This window comes from Taeniopygia guttata, chromosome 1 (assembly GCF_048771995.1).
Source record: "Taeniopygia guttata chromosome 1, bTaeGut7.mat, whole genome shotgun sequence".
Taxonomy (NCBI): Eukaryota; Metazoa; Chordata; class Aves; order Passeriformes; family Estrildidae; genus Taeniopygia; species Taeniopygia guttata.
Window position 1 is genome coordinate 115,027,035 of NC_133024.1, and position 23,346 is coordinate 115,050,380.

The window sequence follows — 23,346 nt, forward strand, 5'->3', positions numbered from 1 at the left end:
TAATACAGACAACTATGGACAATTCTTTTGACAGAGAAGCAAAGTCCTTTTTTGAAGAAGAGTTCAAGATATGCAAAACTTGGGACTCTCAGAGAAATCAGTTCTTCCATAGAAGAGTCCGAAGTAAAACCTATTTTCAGTTGCATTATCAAAGGAATGCTGGGATGTTTTGCAGGAGAGCTCTGCTAAAATTCCCAGGTTTCAAACAGATTATCCAGCTCAGAATTAACACCACCACCCCTACAAATTCAGAGTATTCCCTGTTAAAGCCCCTCATACCTGAGGGCCTCCTTAGTCGCAGCCATCCCAGGGACCACCATGGATGTCTGGAGTGTGCTGGGTGTGTCTGTACTTACCCTGTGCACTCTAAATGTCCTCTTCTGACTCCCCAGATCTTCCAGAAACCACTGATGGAGTCTGAGCTGGTCACAGAAAAAGAAGTTGCCATGATTTTTGTGAATTGGAAGGAGCTGATTATGTGCAATATAAAACTACTGAAGTAAGTTGTTTTTTTCCCCCATACTTCACAAAAGCAGAACCCTGGCCTCTCCCCCTGCTTCTCCTTTTATCTGCATGAAAACATTTGCCACTTACACAAATCCTCACCAGAAGGGCCACATGTTTCTGCATGGGGGAAAAAGGAAACCAGGGGCAGTGTTTGCTGTGAGCTGCTGAGAAGAACCCAGCAGTTCTCTGCCATTTGCACTCACTTTGTTCCAGTGCTGCAGAAGGCGAATCCTCCTTTCCTCTGAAGAGCAGGGCTTGCCCTGCCTGGTTCCAAAGGGTTTGTGCCAGAGCACCCCTCTCCAAAGGCTCCGGGTGCTGCTGCCCCAAATCACTGCCAGGGAAACTCAGTGAGGGCACAGTTAAACCTGCACCTTGAGAAGCAAAAGCATTAATAAAGTTCTTTTCTTTCCCCACTCAGCTGCTAATTTACACTGAACCTATTTTACAGCTTTGTAATATCTCCTTGTTTTTGTAAAATGTATTTAAAATGGCCCACAGGGTGAAAAGCTGTGGTGGTGACAGGATGAGTGACAATGAAGGTCTAAGGTTTTTTAGTAGGAATCCAGGCTAAAAACTCAAAGTGATGGGGTTTTTCCCTGCCTCATTCACACATCAGTAATTCTCTTTGTAAACTAATAGAAAAGGAAATTACCCTCCTCTTTCTGTCACCTGTGATCTGTCATCGCATTGAAGTCAAGCAGCAGCTGGCTGACCAGGAGAGGGAAAGGTGTTGGCTGTCGGAATCTGTGCTATTGATGATCCCAGGATTGTAGAAAGTCTCTGTCTGTCTGCCCCCTGCCAAAGCAGAAGCCATAATTGGTCTGTGCTGTTTCAAGGTTGTTTATTCTGTTTATCTCTAACATGTTCTGCTGCCCTGCCGCAGCTCTGTCCTGCAGGGCAGCGTGTGGGGCTCTGCCCTCAGTGGGATGGTACAAACATTAAATACCACAAACTACCTGTGCTGGATTTACAATAACGGGCCAATATCTGTCACCTACGTTGGACAGTGTGTCCCCAGCCTGAACCAACAGAAAAATGCCAACACCACAGTGAGACATGGAGGGCATGAAGAAGGAGAAAAAGGACAAGACACACCCAATTTCCTCCATCTTGTCCCCTTTGGACCCCTAATCTAGAATCCTAAAATTTTACCTTTGCACCCATGCCACACTTAATTATTACTGATATCAAACACTCAGAGCTTGTAATTGATCCTGTAAGATTGAAAACTCTTTTCCATGGGCAGAGATCACAGCCAGTGTCTCTGGGGGCTCTGTCCAGGCGGGTTCTGACCCCTGCCAAGGTCCCAGGGCAGCCAGGGCAGCCAGGGGGAAGCCCTGGGTTCCCACAGTCGGCCAGGGGTGCAGCCTGGGTTATTTATTGTATCCTTGCAGTAAATCTTGTGGCTGATGTATTTCTGGCTCTCTGGGTTTCCATAATGAATAAGAACCCACCCCTTTATTCCACAACTGAGGAGTGCCTCTTTGTCCAACCCCGTGCCCTGCCCCTCTCAGGGCCCTGCGTGTGAGGAAGAAGATGTCCGGGGAGAAGATGCCGGTGAAGATGATCGGGGACATCCTGACAGCCCAGCTGCCCCACATGCAGCCCTACATCAGGTTCTGCAGCTGCCAGCTCAACGGGGCCGCCCTCATCCAGCAGAAGACGGATGAAGTGCCCGAGTTCAAGGAGTTTGTCAAGGTAGGGGAAGCAGCAACCCCTGGGAATTCTGTGCATCACCTGGCTGAGCTGCTGAGCAAAGGAGGCCCCACCTCGAGGGCTGTGTCCTCTTCTGGGCCACCCACTTGAACAAGGACCTGGAGGGGCTGGAGTGTGTCCAGGGCAGGGAAGGGAGCTGGGAAGGGGCTGGAGAATTCCTGAGGGAGCTGGGAAGGGGCTGGAGAGTTCCTGAGGGAGCTGGGAAGGGCTGGAGAATTCCTGAGGGAGCTGGGAAGGGCTGGAGACTTCCCTGGGGAGCTGGGAATGGGCTGGAGAGTTCCTGAGGGAGCTGGGAAGGGGCTGGAGAATTCCTGAGGGAGCTGGGAAGGGGATGGAGAATTCCTGAGGGAGCTGGGAAGGGGCTGAGCCTGGAGAAAAGGAGGCTCAGGGGGGACCTTGTGGCTCTGCACAGCTCCTGCCAGGAGGGGACAGCCAGGGGGTCAGGCTCTGCTGCCATATCCCGAGGGAAAGGAGAGAAAATGGCCTCAAATTGCGCCAGGGGAGGCTCAGGTTGGAGATTGGAAACACTTTTGTCCCTCACAGAGTGGTCAGGCCTTGGGATGAGCTGCCCAGGGAGCTTTGGAGTCACTGGAATTGTCCCAGAGCAGTCTGGATGTGGCCTTGGGGACAGGGTTTGGGGTGATGCTGGTGCTGCTGGGGTGGCACTGGGTGATCCTGGAGGGCTCCTCCAGCCCTGGTGATCCTGGGGTTCTTGTCCAGACAAGGCAGGTGAAGAAGTGTTGTAAAAACCACCAGGAGTTCTGCTGATGTTGTGACCTCAGAGTAGATTCAGCTGAGGATTGGTGCTCATTTATTGCCTTCCCTTTTCCTTCCTTGGAGGAGTTCATTTTTTGGGTTTTAAACCACCTGACTAACCAGATTTTACCTCTCTAATGTTTCAGAGGTTAGCAATGGATCCTCGCTGTAAAGGAATGCCACTATCAAGTTTTCTACTAAAGCCTATGCAACGGGTAACCAGATACCCACTAATAATTAAAAATGTACGTTCCTTTGCACACATGGTGGGTTTGGTGCTGCTTTGCTTACACCTTAATTACAGGGTTGTTCCCTTACTTGTGTCAGGCTTTGTCACTGTGAGGCTTCTGATGTGCTGGGGAATGCGGGATGTCCTTTAATACTCAATTCCAGTATAGAAAATGGGATCATTCCCTGGGCTTTGGCAAAATAATTCGATATTTCCATTTGAAACAGAGATGAAGCTTGCACCCAAAGAACCAGAAGGCAGCGAGTGCTGAATGAAAATTTAAAATTCAGATAACAAGAGCAACAAGACATCCTTGGGCTCATATCTGCCTTTTCCCTCAGTGCCATTCCCTCCCTAAGGGCTGAGCCTGGATTGCTGCAGGTTCCCTGTGCTGATGGTGCTGGAGGATTTACAGCCCTTTCCTAACTTCCACTTGTTTCTTAACACTTCCCGTCCCAAATAACACCAGGGAACGTGGCCCAAGGCTTTCACAGGGAATGATGAGTTGGATGTTGATGTTTAAGGGATTCCTTCAGCAGTTGTGACTGCATTTCTGTATTTGGCTGCAATGTGTGTGCCCCTGTCAGAGGAGCAGCAGTGTCCTGGTGCAAAGGCTGTGCAGGCAGGCCTGCAGTCCAGCTGTGTCACACACAGTATTTGTGTCCCACTTCTCACGTCTGTCAAGGAGGAAAATGACTGTGGGGCCGGCTCTGCTGGCAGTGGAACGGCAGTGTGGGGCTGGCAGGGCGGGTGCAGCTGAGCTGTGGTGCCAGGAGCCTGAGGCTGCCTCTGCTCTGTGCAGATAATAGAGAACACCCCCGAGAACCACCCTGACCACAGCCACCTGAAGCACGCCCTGGAGAAGGCGGAGGAGCTGTGCTCGCAGGTGAACGAGGGCGTGCGGGAGAAGGAGAACTCGGACAGGCTGGAGTGGATCCAGGCCCACGTGCAGTGCGAGGGCCTCTCCGAGGTAACCGGGGCTCGCTGGGGCTGGCCACGCTGGCCCCTGTCCCTGTTCCTGTCCCTGTCCCTATTCCCATCCCTATCCCTGTCGCTGGCCCCTGTCCCTGTCCCTGTTCCTGTCCCTGTCCCCGTCCCTGTCCCTATCCCTGTCCCTGTCCCTGTCCCCATCCCTGTCCCTGTCCCCATCCCTGTCCCTGTCCCTGTCCCTGTCCCTGTCCCTGTCCTGTCCCTGTCCCTGTCCCTATTCCCATCCCTGTCCCTGTCCCTGTCCCTGTCCCCGTCCCTGTCCCTGTCCCTGTCCCTATCCCTGTCCCTGTCCCTGTCCCTGTCCCTGTCCCCGTTCCTGTCCCCACCTGCCTCCTGCACGCCCTCCTGGCTGCTGCTCGTGTTCCTGCCCCTCGGGCTGAGCCCTGCTCGGCTGCCTGGCTCGGAGCAGTCCCGGCTTCCCTGCTGCCATTGGCACCACCACTTCCCAGTTCCCGGTTCTGTGTGGAGCAGTGGCTATGGGACTGCTGTATCCCACTCCAGACTGCACCTGACCACTATGGAGTGCTTTAAAATCCAAATCTTTAGAAATATTTTCTGTGATCAAGCTTTGTATACATTCGAAAGCTCAAGAATATTGATCAAATCTCTGGAGACTTTACAGAGAGGACTCCTGCCTCCCATGCCATGTTATTTTTTATGGTTATGTGATAAGTTTCTAGAAATATTCTGTTTGTATGTCCTGCAAAAGGAGGGCAGATATTCTGATGGCCTTCCTCTTGTTGGTGGAGGTAACAGAGGCAGACACATCACAACTTGATTTTCAAAGTATGCGCTGTTCTAGAAGGTAAAAAATAATGAGCACTGGTTGGTCCACAAAGTAGAAAAATTGTATTTCACCTGAGGAAGTCTGACTGTTCCGGAGGAGGACAGGTGTGACAATGTCAGCACATCCAGCTGCCTGCCAGCAGGAGAGTGGCTGCTTTTATTTTCTGTAGGTGGTGCCTGGCCCCAGAACAGCAGCTCCACACCCTGACAGAGCCCGGGGTGCTCGCTGCACCGTAACACCAGCAGCAGCCCCAGCCATGGCAGGGAACAGCCCAGCCTCTCCCTGGTTTCTGTCCAAGGGCTTTCCAGCCTGCCAAAGGAGCCCCTCCAGAGCCAACTGCCCTGGGTGGGGAGAGCTGTGCCAAACCCTGCTGAAAATAAACCTGAAAATGGCACTTCAGGCAAGGGAAGACTCTGGTGATCCCTAGCAAGGCCTGGCTGAGTCTGGGATTGCACCAGTCCCAGTGATGAGCAGCTCTAACTCGGGTATTGTGACCATCTGGAATCCTTTGGGGTGTTTTAAGGGGTGAAGTTCAAGCCCAGTTCAGAATGCAGCCCTTGAGGAAGCTCAGCCTGTGAGAGGCCGTGGGCAGAGCTGCTGCTCATCCAGGACAGTGCCCTGGCTCGGGCCCACCCTGGAGGTGCATGAGCGTGGCCAGGGGCACAGATGCTTTTGGCTTTCCCTGCCTGCCCAGCCCGTGGCCCTGTGACCTTCAGGGACCCTCACGGGCCTCCTGTGACCTGCGCCGCTTGTCGTGCTGAGGCATGGCTCGTCACCCCTGTGACACGGACTGGAACCAGGACTCAAAACTGTATTTGCTCTCTTGCAGGGCAGCCCCGATTGTTTCACTTTATACAGTGCGTTGTTGTTCTTCTTCTACTTTTCGCAGCAACTCGTTTTTAATTCAGTTACAAACTGCTTGGGACCACGCAAGTTCCTGCACAGTGGGAAGCTCTATAAAGCCAAGAGTAACAAGGAGCTGTATGGCTTTCTCTTCAACGACTTCCTCCTCCTCACTCAGATCATAAAACCTCTTGGCTCTTCCGGCACAGACAAGGTCTTCAGCCCCAAGTCCAACCTGCAATACAAAATGTACAAAACTGTAAGTGCCGCTCTGACACGGGGATGGGGAGCTCAGGAGCTCCATTCTGGGGCTGTGGGCAAGAGCCTTCCCAGAGGAGAGTTTGAAAATTTGGGGTTCAGGGGCTGATGGCAGGAAGGGTGGCTGTGTGCTCTAGGGAGATAAGAAAAGATGCTTTTGAGGTTTTGCTTGAATAAAACTCTTCCATGAGGGCTCTTGTGTTTGAGGGAGCGGAGGGAGAGCGGCGTTCGCTGCTCTCTGGGGGAGGAATCTGCTGTGCTTGGCTCTCTCCAGGAGTGTCCCCAGGCTATGCAGCCACCTCTGTCTTTGTCAGCTTTTAAAATTTTCTGCAGAAATACAGGAGGCAGAAGGGGGGAGATACTTGGGGCATGGAATGAAACCTGGTGTGAGCGGATGTGTGCAAACTCTGCAGTACAACTCCAGCTCTGCTGATGTTTTACAGCCCATTTTCCTAAATGAGGTACTGGTAAAATTACCCACAGACCCTTCTGGAGATGAGCCCATCTTCCACATCTCCCACATTGACAGAGTCTACACACTCCGGGCTGAAAGCATTAATGAAAGGTAAATGCCTTCGTGGGCCTTCAAACAGTCTGGTAAATGTAGGATGGGAATGGCTGTGATAGAAACTTGCAGAGCATTTCCAAGCTGGTTACTTTCCAAGACTGGAAAATTCATTCTTGTGAATATGGTGATCTGAAAAGGAGGAAGAAATAATGACGTTTTCTGAATTCCAGCTAGACTGGTGATGAAATGGCTGAGGGTGGATGTTTAGGCTGCATTTCACATTTTATGAAGAAGCAAAGAGATGCAATTCTATCTTCTGCTGTTACCTGGGGTAGTGGCAGGTGTCTCTGCCCCTGGCAGGGAGTGGAACTGGGTGAGCTTTAGGATGCCTCCCAACCCAAACTGTGGAGCAGCATCTCTTCATCTAACATTCCAAAATTGATGCACAGCCTCCAGATTCTCCCAGGTTTCCTTGACCCAGGCTCCCTTGTATGTCACAGCAGTTCTTCTAAGCCCTTGAGGTCACTTAGTAGCCCCTCTGCCACCCTTTTTCTCTGTCAACCTTCCCCCTCAGCCTCCTTCAGGCTGGGGTTGTTGGGGTGGACTCAGTGATCCATGTGGGTCCCATCCAGTTCAGGATGTTCTGTGATTCTTCAGCGTGAAATGGTTTTCCAGAAGGGTCCATTCACCACACGTGGACTCCTCAGGTTATGCTTTTTAAATCCTGGGAGTCAGAAGAATTGGGTAGGAAATTTCAGGCACCAATCTCAAGGACAGTGGCCACCTCAGCAGCAGCAGCAGTGTCTTGTACCTCCTGGCTCCAAGAAATCAGTTTATTTCAGGAAAACAAGGGGCTGGATGAAAGCAAACCTCTTCTTTAGAAACCTCTTTTGTTTTCTCACCAAGCACCTCCTGCTCGTGGCTCTCTTGAGCTTTCTCTGTGTGCTGGGGTTTGCTGCCTTGGGATGGTCACATTCTGCAGGTGCTGTGAATTCCAGTAAGATCCCTTCCAGGCAGACAGCTGTGGCACGGCAGAGCCTGGGATGGGGCCAGAGCCTTGGCTGGGAAGGAGGGACAGCTTTATTTTTGCCTGCTGTGCTCCAGCAGGAAAAAACAGAAATGGCATTTTGCAACATTTTTTTTTCTCCTTTCCTTCTGAAGGACTGCCTGGGTTCAGAAGATCAAAGCTGCCTCAGAACTTTACATAGAGACTGAAAAGAAGAAGAGGGAAAAGGCCTACTTAGGTACAGCATAGGATGTGGGGGTCTCTGGGCAGGAAAAGTCCCTGGGCAGGAAAATCCATTGGTGACATTTCTCTCTGCTCTTCTGTTCCACCACAGTTCGCTCTCAGAGAGCAACAGGCATCGGGAGGCTGATGGTGAATGTGGTTGAAGGCATTGAGCTGAAGCCCTGCAGGTCCCATGGTGAGTGCCTTGGCTTTCTTTGCTCCATCCAGAGGACATTCCCATTTGCCACATTCCCATTTGCCAGCCTAGCTCTGCAGGGCTCTGTCCCACACATGATTTTGTTAAATGGCGTGGGTTTAATGAAGGTGAAACAGGCAGAGGTGACTTTGTGCAGCTGAGCCGTGGTCCTGCAGTTGTCCTGTGTGAGGCTTTGTTTCAGACTGGCTCAGTTTCCACCACACGAGCCGTGAAGTCCTGAAGGGAAGAGTGGAGGGTGCTCAGCACCAGCAGAGTATTTATTCACCATGATGTTAATGTAGCCCATTACAGAGGCAGTGAGGCAGAGCCTGGGATGGGGCCAGAGCCTGGATGGGGCCAGAGCCTGGTGTGTCCAAAGCCTTTCCCAGCCCAGCTGGCTGTTGGAGCAGAAGGAAGCTCGGGAGCAGGAGCACGCAGCTAACAAAGCCCCACTCGTTTCTGTTTGTTCCCATCTTCCCAGGAAAGAGCAACCCCTACTGCGAGGTGACCATGGGCTCTCAGTGCCACATCACCAAGACCATCCAGGACACCCTCAATCCCAAGTGGAATTCCAACTGCCAGTTCTTCATCAAGGACCTGGAGCAGGACGTGCTGTGCATCACGGTGTTCGAGCGGGACCAGTTCTCCCCGGATGGTGCGTACAGGGCTGCCCCTGCCAAGGGCATTTGCAAAGCTCCTTTTTGAGGAGCAGCATTCCTGCTGAGAGAAATCAGAGGCAATGGGCTGGGCTGGGAGATGATCTTTAAAGATACCCCAGATTTGACCTTCTTTGCATATTTAGGAGTCAACCTTGCTCCACCCAGTATCAGCACAAAAAGGCTGCAGCTCCCTCTGGGTTTTGAGAGTTCCTTTTCTTGTGCAGTTGACAACAACTAAAATGTGATGTGTAATTCTAAGACTCCAGAAAGCTCTGGATGCTGCTTGCACACAGAGGGTTCAGGTAGGAGGAAGAGAAATGTCTTTGAGCTCCTCTTACACGCAGTAACAGTAGCAAAAATGAGCCCAGGATTCCCAACCCAGCAGAGTCATGGAACAGTTTGGCTTGGAAAGGACCTTAAAGATTATCCAGTTCCAACTCCTTCCATGGGCAGGGACACCTTCCACTATCCCACATTGCTCCAAGCCCCATCCAGAGTGGCCTTCAACACTTGCAGGGGTGGGGATTCCACATCCTCTCTCATTCTTGTTTCATGAGCTGGGATGAACTTGTGGAGGATCACAGGGAGTATTTTGGAGTCACAATCTCTCAGGCAGTGTTTGGACAGGACTGGTGCTGGCTCATTGACCTCGTTGCTGGGCTGATGACCTTCTTGGCTCTGTCATCTCCAGCAGGTTCACTCTCAGGTTTAACTGAGGACTTTGGCCTTCTGCTAACATGCCATAAAATCAAGAAGTCCCTGAAGCAAGGCAGCTGTGAATTGCATAGTGGGTTTTTCCACACGTGGGCCCATTTAGTTTTAATGCTGCTACTGTTTAACATGGTCTGGCTAAATGCCCTTCTTTGCAGCTTGGCAGCCTTTGGCCCTCTTCAAATGCATAACTAGAGTTGGACTGAAGGCTGGTTTTCTCTTTTGTTGTGTGTGGGTGGGTGGAAGTTCAGGCCCTTCTGCAGGCTCTGGTTTCCCTTTCCTGAGCACACTGTGTTTCTGCATTCCAGACTTTTTGGGCAGGACAGAGATCCGTGTGGCAGACATCAAGAAGGATCAGGGTTCCAAGGGACCAGTTACCAAGTGTCTCCTTCTGCACGAAGTGCCCACGGGGGAGATTGTGGTGCGCCTGGACCTGCAGCTGTTTGATGAGCCTTAGGAGAGAGGGGCCCGTGTCAGAATTCAGCCAGAGTTCACTGCAGCAGGCGTCTGCAGAAGTGTCACCGAGCCCTTGCTGGTGTGGCATGAAACTACTGCTCGCCCTTCACACGTCAGAGGGTTATCAAAGCAAACAGGAGCATCTTTGTGCCTTGATAATTCTCACTGAACACGTGAATCCCAATTTAGTGAGGAGATCTCCCTCAATCTCTCTGTGTGGAACTTGGCGTTGGTTTCCTGGGCTGGTGAAACAAGCCTGTTGTTCCTTGTGCTGCAGTGGGGATGGCTGGCAAAACACACGGGTGGCTGTGCTTGCTCCAGCTGCCCTGCTGGTTGGTTCCCGTGGAGGAGGCAGTGTGGGTGTGTTTGGAGGCTTCCTGAGGGTTTTCCCCTTCAGGAGTTCTGTGCCTATTGCCTAGCAGAGTGGTGTGTCAATGTGAGTGAATGGAAGGAGCAGTTTTGCAGCAAGAAGATCTTTGAAGATCTTCATGATGGTACTGAAAAGACTTAGAAAATAAATAGTCTATATCTATAAACAGAGAAGATTCTATTAACATACCACTTCATGACTTGTGTCGCCCCTGAAAATAAAAGCTGTCCAGGCCTTCTGCACAGAGATGAATTGCACTCCAGAAGAGTCCAGCCCTCGGTCCCTTTGGAGGTTGCTGTGTCCCCAGGACTGTAATTCTGGGGCAGGAAGCCGAGGGTGAGGCCCAGAGCCCTGCTGGGTGTCGTGTGTACCTCCCGGGTGCTCCTTCACCGCTGCTGCTCCGGGCTGAGCGTCAGCCACAGCGGGGAAGAAGAAACCATCGTGGCTCTGGCTCAGGGAGCGAAGTTCCAGCCTGCAGGGCCCGGTGTGCGCAGCGTGTCGGTGCCCAGGCACGGAGCTGAGCTGTGCTCCCCTGTGTGAGCCGGGCACGGGGCCCTGTCCCAGCTGCAGCCCCGTCCTGCAGCCCCTGATGTCACCGAGTGGGAGCCCAAAGCCATCGGGGCAGTGCCAGGGCTCTGCATCCGTCTCACTCCGTGGATAACAACGTCCAGGCCCTGTCCCTGCTTGGCAAAGCTCCTGGCTCCAGGTGGGCTCCACATCTGCTTTCCCTCACTCTGAGTCCGGACTCGGGGGGACAAAAGATCCCTGAGAGTCAAATTCCTCTTTGTTCTGCTTGGATTCCTTTTGTCCACGCCCTGCCACGCATCCACTGGTATTTTTGTAAGGACTTCATTCCGGATGGGAGGTGCCAGCCCGTGTCATTCGCATGTGAACGTTCTCGTGGAGCTGTTGTTAGGTTTTGGTGTTCCTTGCATGTCCTTTCAGTACTGGTCCCCACCTCTCCTGTGTCGGCGGTGTTCTCTAGCACTCCAAGTTTTATTGGTTTCCATTAGGAAATTAGGATATATCCATAACAGGTAGGTAGATCAGTATGGTAATAAGTGTAAACTGTGCTGGGAAGTGTCTGTGTATTATAATTTCCTAAAAGACCACTGTAATGTTTCAAGCAATGGGAAGGAAAAAAAATGTATGTTGGAGGGACAACAAAGTTTACATTTCATACTTTTCAGAATCGCTTTATTATTTATTTATTGAATATAGTGTAGAATTTTGTATCAGAAATGACAGACATACTTATGTATTTTTTGAAACAAAACAGAGATGCACACTTTAGTTAGAAACTTTCAAACTGACCACATTTTAGAGGGAGTGTGACTTCCTAGGCATGCATTTGTTTACCACTAACTGGCTGAAAACACGATCAAGAGAACTTTAAGTTTCTATTTTTCAATGTTGTTAAGAAAATTGTTTCAATTAAAATATGTAAATAGTACTAAACCCATGCTTTCCTAATTCCATATCAATACATTTTATTAAATATAATGTATATGAAAATACACATTGTTGTGGTAGGATTAAAAAAGTGATAAAATCTATTACTGGAGTACCATTAAATGTCATTGTCTAACCTTTTACTGCTGTCCTAATTTTACTCAGTGCTGCCAACAGGGTGAACAGTCATTTCAGTGTTTCACAAGTAGCATCACTTTGTTTGTCAATAGTGTCATTTCATCACCATCAACTCCAGCGACAGCTGAACTGGCCAACAGGACAAACAAAATCTCATGGCTGGAATGCAGAAACCTTGGGCATGGGTTTGGAGGGAGCCCCAAGGAGCTGCACCTGCCTGAGGCTCTTTTGGTGCTGCAAGTGGGGGACCCTTCACTCAGGGGCCCCTCTCAGATTGACACCTGTGTCGTGGACATCAGAGAACCCCAGACAGGTCTGGGTTGGAAGGGACCTTAAATCCCACCCAGTGTCACCCGCTGCCATGGCAGGGACACCTTCCGCTGTCCCAGGCTGCTCCAGCCCCATCCAACCTTGGGCACTGCCAGGGAAGTGCTGTAGCAGCCTGTAGGATTGCCCTGTTTGGGGAATTGAGACAGAAGGAGCCCCTTCCCAGCCCCATTGCTTGGGATGTCCCACTCTCCCTGGATGAACTCCCACCAGTGCCAGCAGGGTTACTCAAACACCCAAATCCTGGGGCTGGAAAAGCCCTCCCAGCCCAGGGAGTCCCAGCTGGGCCCATGCCCACCTTGTCCCCAGCCCAGAGCACTCAGTGCCACCTCCAGGGGACACCTGCAGGGATGGGCACTCCAAAGCTCCCTGGGCAGCCCCTGCCAGGGCCTGAGCACTTGGAAATGCTGTAAAATAAAACCATCCCCAGGCTGGACTTGGCTCAGAGCTGTGAGAGCCTGCCTGGGGCACAGCTGATGGAGAGCTGGGCTGTAAAGCCAGGAGAGGCTGCTCAGAGCTGGGGAAGGGACTTGGGCACCTGGGAGCCAGAGCCCAGCTCTGAGCTGAGTGATTGCAGCAGGTTTTTCCAAGATGCACTTAATTATTCAGTATTTTCGCAATGTAAGTTTTTATGAGGGCACTTTTTCAATGCTCATTTTACAATTTTTTTATCCTTTAAAAATAATTCAGTCACTTTTTGTTACATGCAAGGAGGATTGGGGTGGGAAACATTGTGGGTAATGGGTTTTTTTTCTTGCATATATTCTCAAAACTGAGATGTGACAAGTCCAGACTCTGACTCCAGCAGCAGTGCCTGGATCCAGACTGCTCTGCTTGTCACAGTGAGATCTCAGTTCGTTCAAATGCAGCAGTCAAAGCCCTTGGAACAGGGAGAAGCTGGGAATCAGGAGAAATTGCTTTGAGGGCTCGCTCTGTGCGTACATTCCACATCTGCCCTTGCTTTGTTCAGCCTCTCCACTCCTGTCCTACGTGCACATTGCTGTATCCAGAGTTCAGTACATGCTTATAGATATATATGTGATTATTGTACATACACTATAAAAATGTAGCTCTGTTGTCATTGTCAAATATCGAGTAAGTCTCTCAGAAAAGTGTTTAAAGGCACCTGGTTTTGTTTGTTCATTTAAATATTTTAAAAGAGGGAGTGTCCTCAGGAAATTATTTTTCTGTATGTAGGAGGATGTATTTAGGATCTCATTAAAAAAAATAAAGAACTGCAGTGAGAGTCTGTTAAATGGCCCTAATTACTTGATAGAGTTGTCAAAGGCTCTGCTGTGACCACGGGGCTGCCTGTAACGCTGCCACAGTGTCACTGTCCCTGGATTTAGGGGCAGTTCTGGGATCTGACAGTGCTGTGCAAGCAAAGGGAACTGGGGCTCCCTGCAAGCCCCCACCGGGTCCAGCTCCTGCCCTGCCCTGAGCACAGGAGAGGGGGAGAAAGAAGACACAGGGACAGAGCTGCAAGGTCAGAGCTTGGTGAGCACAGGAGCTCTGCCCTCCCTCCATCCCCCAGAAGTGGCTGATGGATGGGAAGGGAAATCCATCCCAGCTCCAGAGAAAAATTCTACTGTCTGTAGAATTTGTATGATCTTAAAAATATAAAAAATTATCTGGCAATAGAAGATAAAGTTACCCTTTCTTTCAAGAAAATGCAATTAACTTGTATTGTTCATTTACAGCACATTTAATTATTCCTCAGTAAAATATCTGTACTATGAAGATGACTCCTTTTGGTTTTTGAGGAATTTGTAATAGGTATGCATCAGGCAGTACTGTTTCTCATAATGCAATTTTAACTTATTTCAGTTAAATGTCTTGTTTCCTCAGTCACTCCTGGTTAAACAATTCTGTTTACAGACAAAGTATAATTAAACAAGAGTCCTTAAACCGTGCCCCCCGTGTGAGGCCTGGTGCCGGTGTGGGGCTGTGCAGTGTCAGACACAGCTGAGACTGGCCTTGTGCAAGTGAATGATGCAAGAATAAATGCAATTGATGTAAGAATAAATGCAAATGATGAAAGAATAACTTTTTAAAGTTTACCTCTGTGCTGTCACATTTCTGAGAAGTGCTGGAGAAGAGGGAGGTGGAGTCAGGAAATCTGCAGATGAGTCGCTCTTCCCTCAAGCTCCGATCTCTCTCCTGTGACCTGACAGCACCCAGGGAGCAGCTGGAGCTGAGCCAGGAGGGATTTAGGGTGGGTTTTAGGGAAAGGCTCTTCCCCAGAGGTGCTGGCACTGCCCAGGGAATGGGCACGGCCCCGAGGCTGCCAGAGCTGCAGGAGCCTTTGGCCAGCGCTGCCAGGGATGCCCAGGGTGGGGCTGGTGGGGTCTGGGCAGGGCAGGGCTTCACTGGGGGGTCCCTGGGGGTCCCTTCAGCTCAGGATGTTCCATGATTCCATGACTATTTATGCTGCCAGCACCTGCCTTGCTCTTGAGGTGGACCAGGCACAGACAATTGGAAAAAATAGCATTTTTTATTAGTGTTGTGATCACCCACCCATAAGGGGAAGGAAGCACCCAAGAACCATAAATGCTCAGAGACAAAAGCAATGATAAAAGCTGGAACACCTACAAAATAATAAAAAACTTTTGTTAAACATTTATGATTATTTTTATCAATGTATTAATATTTTGTTAATTTGATTTATTACTACACAGCTGCTACATTAATCCCTGACCTACAATAAAAACACATGGCAGTGAGTTTGGCATAAGAGGAAGGGTGAAAGGGCAGAGAGAAAGGAAAAGATGAATTAAAAAGGGACGACAGACAGAAAGACAAGGAAAGAAAGGGGAAAAGAGACCATTACTCCTGGCTCCAGCATGGTTCCAGCTGATGGGACATCAGTCCCAGTTCCAGTTTGATCCAGCTGATGTGATGTCACTCCTGGTTCCAGCAGTGATCCAAAAGAGGGGACATCACTCCTGCTTCCAGCAATGATCCAGCTCTTGGGCTGTCCAGGGTCAGGGGCTTGGTGGCAGTATCCTTTTATGGACTGGGTTCCCCACCCTGAAATGGGTTCCACACGTCTATGCAAATTTGGTCTCTTGGACAGTCTGTCATTTCAGACCCTTCTGGAACAGGGTCGGCAGCTTTGGGGCTCCTTGGTGCTCGTGGTCCATGGCCTGAGTCCTGCGCTTGCAGTGCTGGGCTGTGCTGATCTCCAGGAGCCACAACCAGGACGTTTGTCCCACACGAGCGCTGCTCTGCCTCCACCTCCAGGCCCAGCCTGGTGCCAGTGTGGGCACTACTCCTCCGGCTGTGCCACCAGGCAGGGACACCAGAATGGGTCCTGCACCAGAGAGGGACACCAGAACAGCCCCGCACCAGAGAGGGACACCAGAACAGCCCCGCACCAGAGAGGGACACCAGAACAGCCCCTGCACCAGAGAGGGACACCAGAACAGCTTCTGCACCAGAGAGGGACACCAGAACAGCCCCTGCACCAGAGAGGGACACCAGAACAGCCTCTGCATCAGAGAGGGACACCAGAACAGCCTCTGCATCAGAGAGGGACACCAGGACAGCCTCTGCATCAGAGAGGGACACCAGAATGGGCCCTGCACTAGAGAGGGACATGGGAATGGGCCCTGCACAAGACCAGGACACCAGAATGGCTCCCGCACCAGAGAGGGACACTGGAACGACCCCTGTGTTAGAAAGGGACACCAGAACTGGCCTGACACCAGCGAGGGACACTGGAATGGGCCCTGCACAAGAGAGGGACACCAGAATGGCCCCCGCAGCACCCGCCTAAAGCAGGAGGGACATTTCTCAGAGACCTGGCTCTGTGCCTCTGTCACCTCCGGACCGAGAGGCTCAGGAGGCTCCTCCTCCTCAGCAGCTGCTGGCTTGGCACCTGTGGGACTCCACAGGGCAGGAGAGGCACTGGGCTCATCAGCACGGGCTGCCTCTGCTGCCACCTCTGTGCCTGGAAAAGCTGGGTCCCTCCAGGGAACCCTTGTCATCCATCAAGCCCAAGGGTTTGTTCCAGATGTTGTCCTGGATGGCTTCGTCCCTTTGACACACTACTGGGACTCCTTTGGAAAGCACATTGTCACCAACTTTGAAATCAAGAGATGGCATGGAGTCATCAGCCAACAGCTCTTCCCATGCGGCCTCCACCTTCTCCTTGCACGATTTCAGATGGGACAGTTCTTGGTGTCTGTCAGCTTCCTTCTTTTCCTCCTCCTCAGCATCATAATGGTTGGGGAAATTGGCTTCCAGCCATTCCAGCACCAGCTGGTGCCTTGACATTTCCTCCAGTTCTGGCAGTTCAGGTGATGAGCTTGAATCTCTGTCCACACCACTGAGCAGGGCTCTCCTTGTCAGCTCTTCATCCTCACATTCCTCCCAGTAGGAGAGCTCTTCATCCCTGTGTTCTTCCTAATGGGAGAGCTCTTCATCCTCATCTTGTTCCCAATTGCAGAGCTCTTCATCCTGTTCTTCCCAATGGGACAGCTGCTCGTTGTCATCTGCTTCCCATGGGGACATGTCTTGGACATCACAGTCTCCCCCAAACCACAGCTCTGTCTCGTGCTTGATGTCTGCTGGGGAAAGCTTCTCATCCTCGTAGTTAACCCCTTGGGACAGCTCTTTGTTATTGTCACTCGCCCCTTGGGACAGCTCTTCTTTCTGCTTCCCTTCCCTGGGGGACAGCTCCTTGTAACTCTTGTCCCCTCGGGAGAGCTTCTACTGGGGACAGCTTCTCATCACTGCTGTTTTCCCCTGGGAAGAGCTTGATGGCCTCTTCCAATTTGGACAGCTCATGGTCACTCGAGCTGTCATCTGGACCAGCCTCAATGGCTTCTTACACTTTGGACAGTTCCGCATCAGTCAGGGTGTCCCCTGAAACCACCATGATGGCCTCTTCCACTGGGGACAGCTCCTGGTCACTTGTGCTGTCCTCTGGAACAACCTCACTGTCCTCTTCAACTTCTGACAGCTCCTGCTCACTTGTGCTGTCCACTGGAAAGAGCTCAAGTCATCTTCCACTGGGGACAGCCTCTCATCACTGCTGTTTTCCCCTGGGAAGAGCTTGATGGCCTCTTCCAATTTGTAGAGCTCATGGTCACTCGTGCTGTCCTCTGGAACAACCTCACTGTCCTCTTCAACTTTGGACAGCTTCTGGTCACTTGTGCTGTCCCCTGGAGAGACCTCAATGTCCTCTGCCACTTGTGGCAGTTCTGGGTCAGTGCTGCTGTCCCCGGCTGGAGGAGCCAGGAGCGGCTCCAGGCACGGCTGCTCAGCCCTGAGCCCTGTGGGGCTGCCCAGCAGCAGCAGCAGCAGCAGCAGCAGCAGAGCCCCAGAGCTGCGCTGCTGCTGCGCTGCTGCTGCGCTGCTTTGGGCTCTGTGGCTGCACAGCCCCGTGCAGCTGCTGCCGCAGGGATGTGTCAGGAGCAGCACAGAGCTGCTGCTGCTGCCTCAGCTGGGGCTGCAGCGGGGGAACCCCTCCCGCCCGGCCCAGGGCTGCTGGAGGCAGGCAGGGCTGCAGGAACAGCCCCGGCCCGGCTCCCCGGCCACGGGCAGCGGCAGAGCGGGGCTCCGCTGCCTTCGCTGTGCTGCCTGCACAGCCCTGCTGCAAAGGGCTGCCCGGCACAGCTCTCTGCCAGCCGGGCTCAGCCTGCGCCTCCCGTTTGCCCGCAGAGAGCAGCGACAGCCCTGCCCCGCCGGCCCGGCCGGGAACTCTCCCGCTGCCGCTGGGGCTGAGCCCGCGCTGCCCGCGGGGCGCTCCGGGGCTCGGGCTGGGACAGTGCATCGGCACCTCGGAGAGACAGGACACGGAATCTGGGCACTCTGCTCTGGGGCCTGACCGACGGTGTTAGCAAACACACAGATTCTTCACTAACGGGAACTGCGTGGGGGCGTTATGATGCATTGTGGTTACAACATATGGTTCATTAATGTTTTTATTTCATAACTGTAATAGAAATATACAATATGTAATAGCAATAAATTATTTCTAAGTTTTATTTATTTCTTCAATTTTCTCTTCACTTTCCTATTCTTATTCTTCTTATGGTTTATCTTCTTCCTACACTTTACTATTCTTCTTGTTTGCTACTTCTATGTATTTTTATATTCTTATTCCTATTCTTATTCTTCTTCTTCTACATACTTTAAAACTCTTATTCCTATTCCTATTCTTTTTCTTCTTCTACATATGTAAAAATTCTTATTCCTATTATTCTTCTTCTACATATTTTGAAATTCTTACTCCTATTCCTAGTACTCTTCTTCTTCTAAGTATTTCTAAATTCTTATTACTATACTTCTTCTATCTATTCTTAAATCAACATTCTATGTCTTGTCTTTTTAGTCTTCATCTTTGTCTTCTTCCTCTTTGTTGTCTTCTTCATCTTCTTCATCCTATTTGTCGTCATCTTCTTCACTGTCTTCATCTTTGTCTTCTTCCTCTTTGTTGTCTTCTTCATCTTCTTCATCCTATTTGTCGTCATCTTCTTCACTGTCTTCATCTTTGTCTTCTTCCTCTTTGTTGTCTTCTTCATCTTCTTCATCCTATTTGTCGTCATCTTCTTCACTGTCTTCATCATCTTCATCTGCTGAGTCGTCGGTGTCCTCTTTTTCCGTGTCTTTGTCTTCATCTTCTTTGTCTTGGTCTTCTTTGCCGTTGTCCCGGAGGGGTTTGTGCTGAGAGTCTGTTCCAGGAGCCTCTGCTTTGTGCCCAAGAAATGGTTGTTGCACCTTCCAGCCCGGGGCCGGGTGTGTGTGGGGCAGGGATGGGGGAGCTTTGGGCTCTTTGGGTGGGCATTTTCCAAGCCTCACTGCCCAGGCCTTCATGGCTCTGCCTGGTTGGGCTATGCTTGGCTTGCTTGGCTTGCCTGGCCCATCCAAAGGCTTTTCTCTTCCCTGGCTTGGAGGAGCTGCAGCAGCAATCTCTGAGCCCCTCGAGCCGAGCCGAAGAGCTGCTGCTCTGACACAGAGGAGCGGGACTGGCAGGAGCGGTCATCTTCATCTTCCTGTTCTTCCCCTTCCTTCTCTTCATGCTCTTCACCCTTTTCCGTGCCCGTTTTACTCCTCGGTGCGTGGCCTGAGGCAGGGACAGCGGAACAGCCCCCGCAGCGCCCGCAGCGCCCGCCTGAAGCGGGAGGGACGTTTCCCGGGGGCAGCCGGCTGCCCGCGGAGGGCCTGGGCTCCCAGCCGGGCAGGCCAGGGGCTGGGGGGGCTGTGCGGGGCAGGCGCCGGCCCTTGGCTGCACGGCTCCTGTGCCGGGCACTCAGCCCAGGCCTCCCGAGGGACGGGCACTGGGAGCCCCTCTGCCACTAAAACTTTCCTTTTCTGGTGTTTGCCGTCTTCTGGGGGCAGCTCCAGGAGGCTCACATCGTCCCACTCATCGTCCTCGGGGAACAGGGGCTTGGCCAAGATGACGTGCTGGGGCCAGTTCTCCTGCACGAGCCCCGTGTCACTGTCGTCGCCCCAGCTGGAGAGTCCTGAGGGTCTGCTGCCATTCCCTCTGGACACCTTCTGGCCAAGGTGTTCTTCCCAGTCCGAAAGTTCTTCATAGCTGATGACATCTCCTCCGCACAGCACTTGCTCAGGGTATTCTTCCCAGTCGGAGGGGCCTTGGGAGCTGCTGACTACACCATGGGGCAGATCTTCCTCTCTGTATTGTTCATAGTAGAACGCTTCCTGGGACAGCTCTGGGTCTCCAACCAGGAAAGGCGCCAGGTCATCCAAGTATTGCCAGAATTTCATTTCATCATCGTCGTCGTCATCCGTCCTCTCCTGCACTGCCAGCCCTGACCCCGCTGCTGCCTCCCCAGCAGCTCCGGACGGGGCAGCAGCTGCCGGCTCGGCCTCCGTGGGACTGCCGGGGAGAGGAGAGGCGCTGGGCAGGGCAGGGGCTGCCTCTGCTGCCACCTCTGTGCCCACGGGGCTGGCAGAGCTGGGCCCCTCTGGGGGAGAAGGCTGGGTGTCCCCCTCCTTCACTGGGCCCACAGGCTTCTCCCCAGAGCTGGAGCTCACATCGTCCTCCTCCTGGGACAGCTCTTGGATGAGCGAGACTGTCCCCTGGGACAGCTCTGGCTCCACTTCTCCTTCCTCTTCCTCACTGTCGGATGACCAGTCGCTGTCCGGAGCCAAGGCCTCCAGGCTCCAGTGCTGTGACTGCACTGGCCCTGCCAGCGCCAACACTGCCCACCCTGGCTCCTCCTCCTCCTCAGCAGCTCCAGCCGGGGCAGCAGCTGCCGGCTCGGCCTCCGTGGGACTCTGTGGGGCAGGAGAGGCGCTGGTTAGGGCAGGCACTGCCTCTGCTGCCACCTCTGTGCCCACGGGGCTGGCAGAGCTGGGCCCCTCTGGGGGACAAGGCTGAGGCTCCTCGTCCCTCACTGGGCACAAGGGTCTGTCCCAGATCTCTGAGCTGATGTTGTGTCCCCATCGGGACAGCTCCTGCCTGCTCACATCTTCCTCCCTTTGGGACAGCTTTCGCTCCCTCACATCGTCTCACCGGGGCAGCTCTTGGGCTGCAGCGTCTGCTCCTTGGCACAGCTCCCTGCCACTGCTGTCTCTCACTTGGGACAATTCCAGCTCTCTCCTGTCTTCCCATTGGGACATGTGGCAGTGCACACCTTGTCCCCATGCTGAGAGGTCTTGGTACCTCTCACCTTCCCTCTGGGAATGCTCTTGGGCATCATCCCATTGGGAATCCTCTGGGACACTCAGATCTCTCTGCAGGGACAGCCCTTGTGGCATCTCTCGTCTTCTCCCCATCCCATCTCCTGCCACCCACTCACATCTATTTCCCACTGGGAAATCTCTTGGGTTGTCACTCGTTCTTCCCTCTCCCGCCCCTCTTGGTACATCTCACTGTCCTCCTCCCACTGGGACAGCTCCTGAGCTCTGATGGTTTCTTCCCCTTCATAGAGCTCTTGGTGTGTCTCCCCTCTGTACTGAGAAACCTCCCAAACTCTCACACGTACCTGGCCTTGGTACAGCTCTTGGCTGCTCCTCGTTCCCTGCCGGGACATTTCTTGGGCTCCTGGAACTTCTCTCTGCTGGGTCTCTTCCACATCTTCCCTCCGGGAAATCTCTCGGTCCATTTTGGCAAAGATCCTCTCCTCCTCACTCTGTGACAGCGACAGGACTGAGCTGCCCACTGCCCCTGACCACGGCTCGCTGGTGGCTTCCAGCCAGCTGGGCAAGGAGCTGTGGGACCGGGAGTTGGAGTTGGCTTTGTCCTTGTCGCTGTCGCTGTCTGTCGCTGTCGGCCGCTATCGCTGTCGGCGTCAGGCGCAGACAGAGCCAGGGAGCTGCTTCCTCCTCAGAGAGCGGCTCTCCTGGGAATGAGCACCCCAGGGCTCCGCGCCCCTTGGAGACCCTCAGCCCTCGCGGAGCTCCCTGATGTCACAAGGGTCTCTGGCCACCACCACGTCCCACATCACAAAGGGCCGTGACACCATGTGCCGTGTCACAAAGGGCCACCCCGGAACCCCAACAGCAGCGGAGCAGACGTGAACCTGTTGCAGTTTGTATTTATTTCATTACGTTATTGTTAAGTGGTACATTCGGTTCTCTGCCCATGTTTTCACCAAGTTGTTTTTTTTCCTCAACGCCCGGGCAGGGCACGGGCAGCTGAGCGGGGCAGGGGCAGCAACATCTCTACTAACAGAAGATTCAATAAAAGAAAAAGCTGGGCTGTCAAAAATTTACAGTCTTGTCACCTGTTGCTCTTGTCTTTTACAACGTTTAAATTTATTTCCTGTGATCTTCTTTATTTTGGGCACACTGAAGCAAAGCTGAGCAGCATCAGGGAAAATCCAACAGCTGGGTCCACCAAGGCTTCAGAACGGTTGTGGAACTCCCGGAGGACTCGCACGCTTCAGCCGTGCACAAAAGCTCCTCTCCTTTCTGAGGCTGCACAGCAGCACACGGGGAGTAAAATCAGAGTTCCTCCTGATTTCCTACACTCGCCCTGCAGCATTTATCCAGCACCTTCTCCGAGTGCATGGAGTGAGGGGACACAGATCAAGTGTGGTTCTGGATAATCTGTTTTCTCTCCAAATTTTCCACTCCTGGCCCAGCTATGAAGTGCCAAGCTGCAGGTGGGAGCACACCTGATATCCCGCAGGCCTCTCCTGCGGGCTGGAGCCCCACGGGGCAGCTCCACCATGAACAATTTCTTTTCCCATTGCAGGAGTCTCCTTTGGTGGGGAAAAGAAAGAAAAGAGAATTGGGGTCCCCTTCTCCTTGTCCATATCCTCAATAATTTCTGTCATTCCTCCAGCACAGATGGATCCAGGAGCGCTGCTTTTCCCAGACAGGCAGCAGCTCTCTGGACCTGGATGCTGTTTGCCGCCCTTTGGGACAGCTCAATGCCATTGGAAGAGTCCTTTGTCCTCATCCGCTTCCCATGGGCACAGGGACTTGAACATTACAGCCTTCCCCAAAGACAGCTCTTTGTCATACCTGCCTTCTTCTTGGGAAAGCTTATTGTTGCTGCTGTTACCCTGTTGGGACAGCTCTTTGCCACTGTCACTCTCCCCTTGGGACAGCCCTTTCTTGTGGTAGTCTTGGCCCTGGGATGCCTCCCAGTCACTCTGCTTGGCTCCTGGGGACACCTTGGTGGCATTTCCCTTTGGGACAGCTCCAAGGCACTCTTGTTATCCCCTGGGGAGAGCTCAGTGTCGTCTGTCCTGGGCACACCTGTTTCTTTAGTTCATCTTCCCACTGTTTGTTCTCTTCCCACTGGGACATTCAAGACAGACACCTCCAGCAGGAAGGTGCACACAGCAGTGTTCTGGAACAGGGATAAACCAAGGACAGCACAGGAACAACAACCACTTTGTGCTCTCCTGATTGCATGAAACATTTTCATGTTAGAAAAAAGAACAGGGGCAGCTCTACATGCCTAACTTTTGTCAGCCCCGGGTTCACACACAGGAAGGAAAACCATGAGCTGCTGAGCTGCAATGGGGTGAAGAGTTTTCATTTTGGAACAGGAACTGCAGGGTATCAGCACTCTCTTTGCAGCAGTTTGTTCAGCTTGGCAGAGGTGAGACACGTCCTCACTGCTCTCACAGCAACTACTTCAATCTCAGAGTGCAGCCTGAACTGGGAGAGGTTTGTCTTTTCTCCCACTCCCTGCTGCCTGGATGCAGAGCTCCCCAGCCCACCTGAGCCGTGGTGACCATGCACAGTCCCACCATGGCACATCTTCCTTCACCATGGCACCTGT

At 52.4% G+C, this 23,346-nt stretch overlaps 1 protein-coding gene across 5 annotated transcripts in view; it reads left to right on the plus strand.

The window, feature by feature from the left end:
- ITSN1 (intersectin 1) overlaps window positions 1–13,377 on the plus strand; it is a 107,571-nt gene extending 94,194 nt beyond the window's left edge. For 3 of the 5 annotated variants that reach the window (XM_030287351.4, XM_030287331.4, XM_072936145.1), the window contains 10 exons: window positions 393–499; window positions 2,022–2,205; window positions 3,126–3,224; window positions 4,011–4,178; window positions 5,815–6,087; window positions 6,530–6,651; window positions 7,756–7,838; window positions 7,935–8,018; window positions 8,500–8,673; window positions 9,697–13,377. In XM_030287351.4, coding sequence (XP_030143211.2) covers window positions 393–499; window positions 2,022–2,205; window positions 3,126–3,224; window positions 4,011–4,178; window positions 5,815–6,087; window positions 6,530–6,651; window positions 7,756–7,838; window positions 7,935–8,018; window positions 8,500–8,673; window positions 9,697–9,845 — 1,443 coding nt within the window. In that variant the 3' untranslated portion in view covers window positions 9,846–13,377. The remainder of the gene's footprint in view (window positions 1–392; window positions 500–2,021; window positions 2,206–3,125; window positions 3,225–4,010; window positions 4,179–5,814; window positions 6,088–6,529; window positions 6,652–7,755; window positions 7,839–7,934; window positions 8,019–8,499; window positions 8,674–9,696) is intronic. The other 2 variants (XM_032751653.3, XM_030287344.4) reach the window with 1 other exon arrangement.
- Window positions 13,378–23,346: the final 9,969 nt, after the last annotated feature.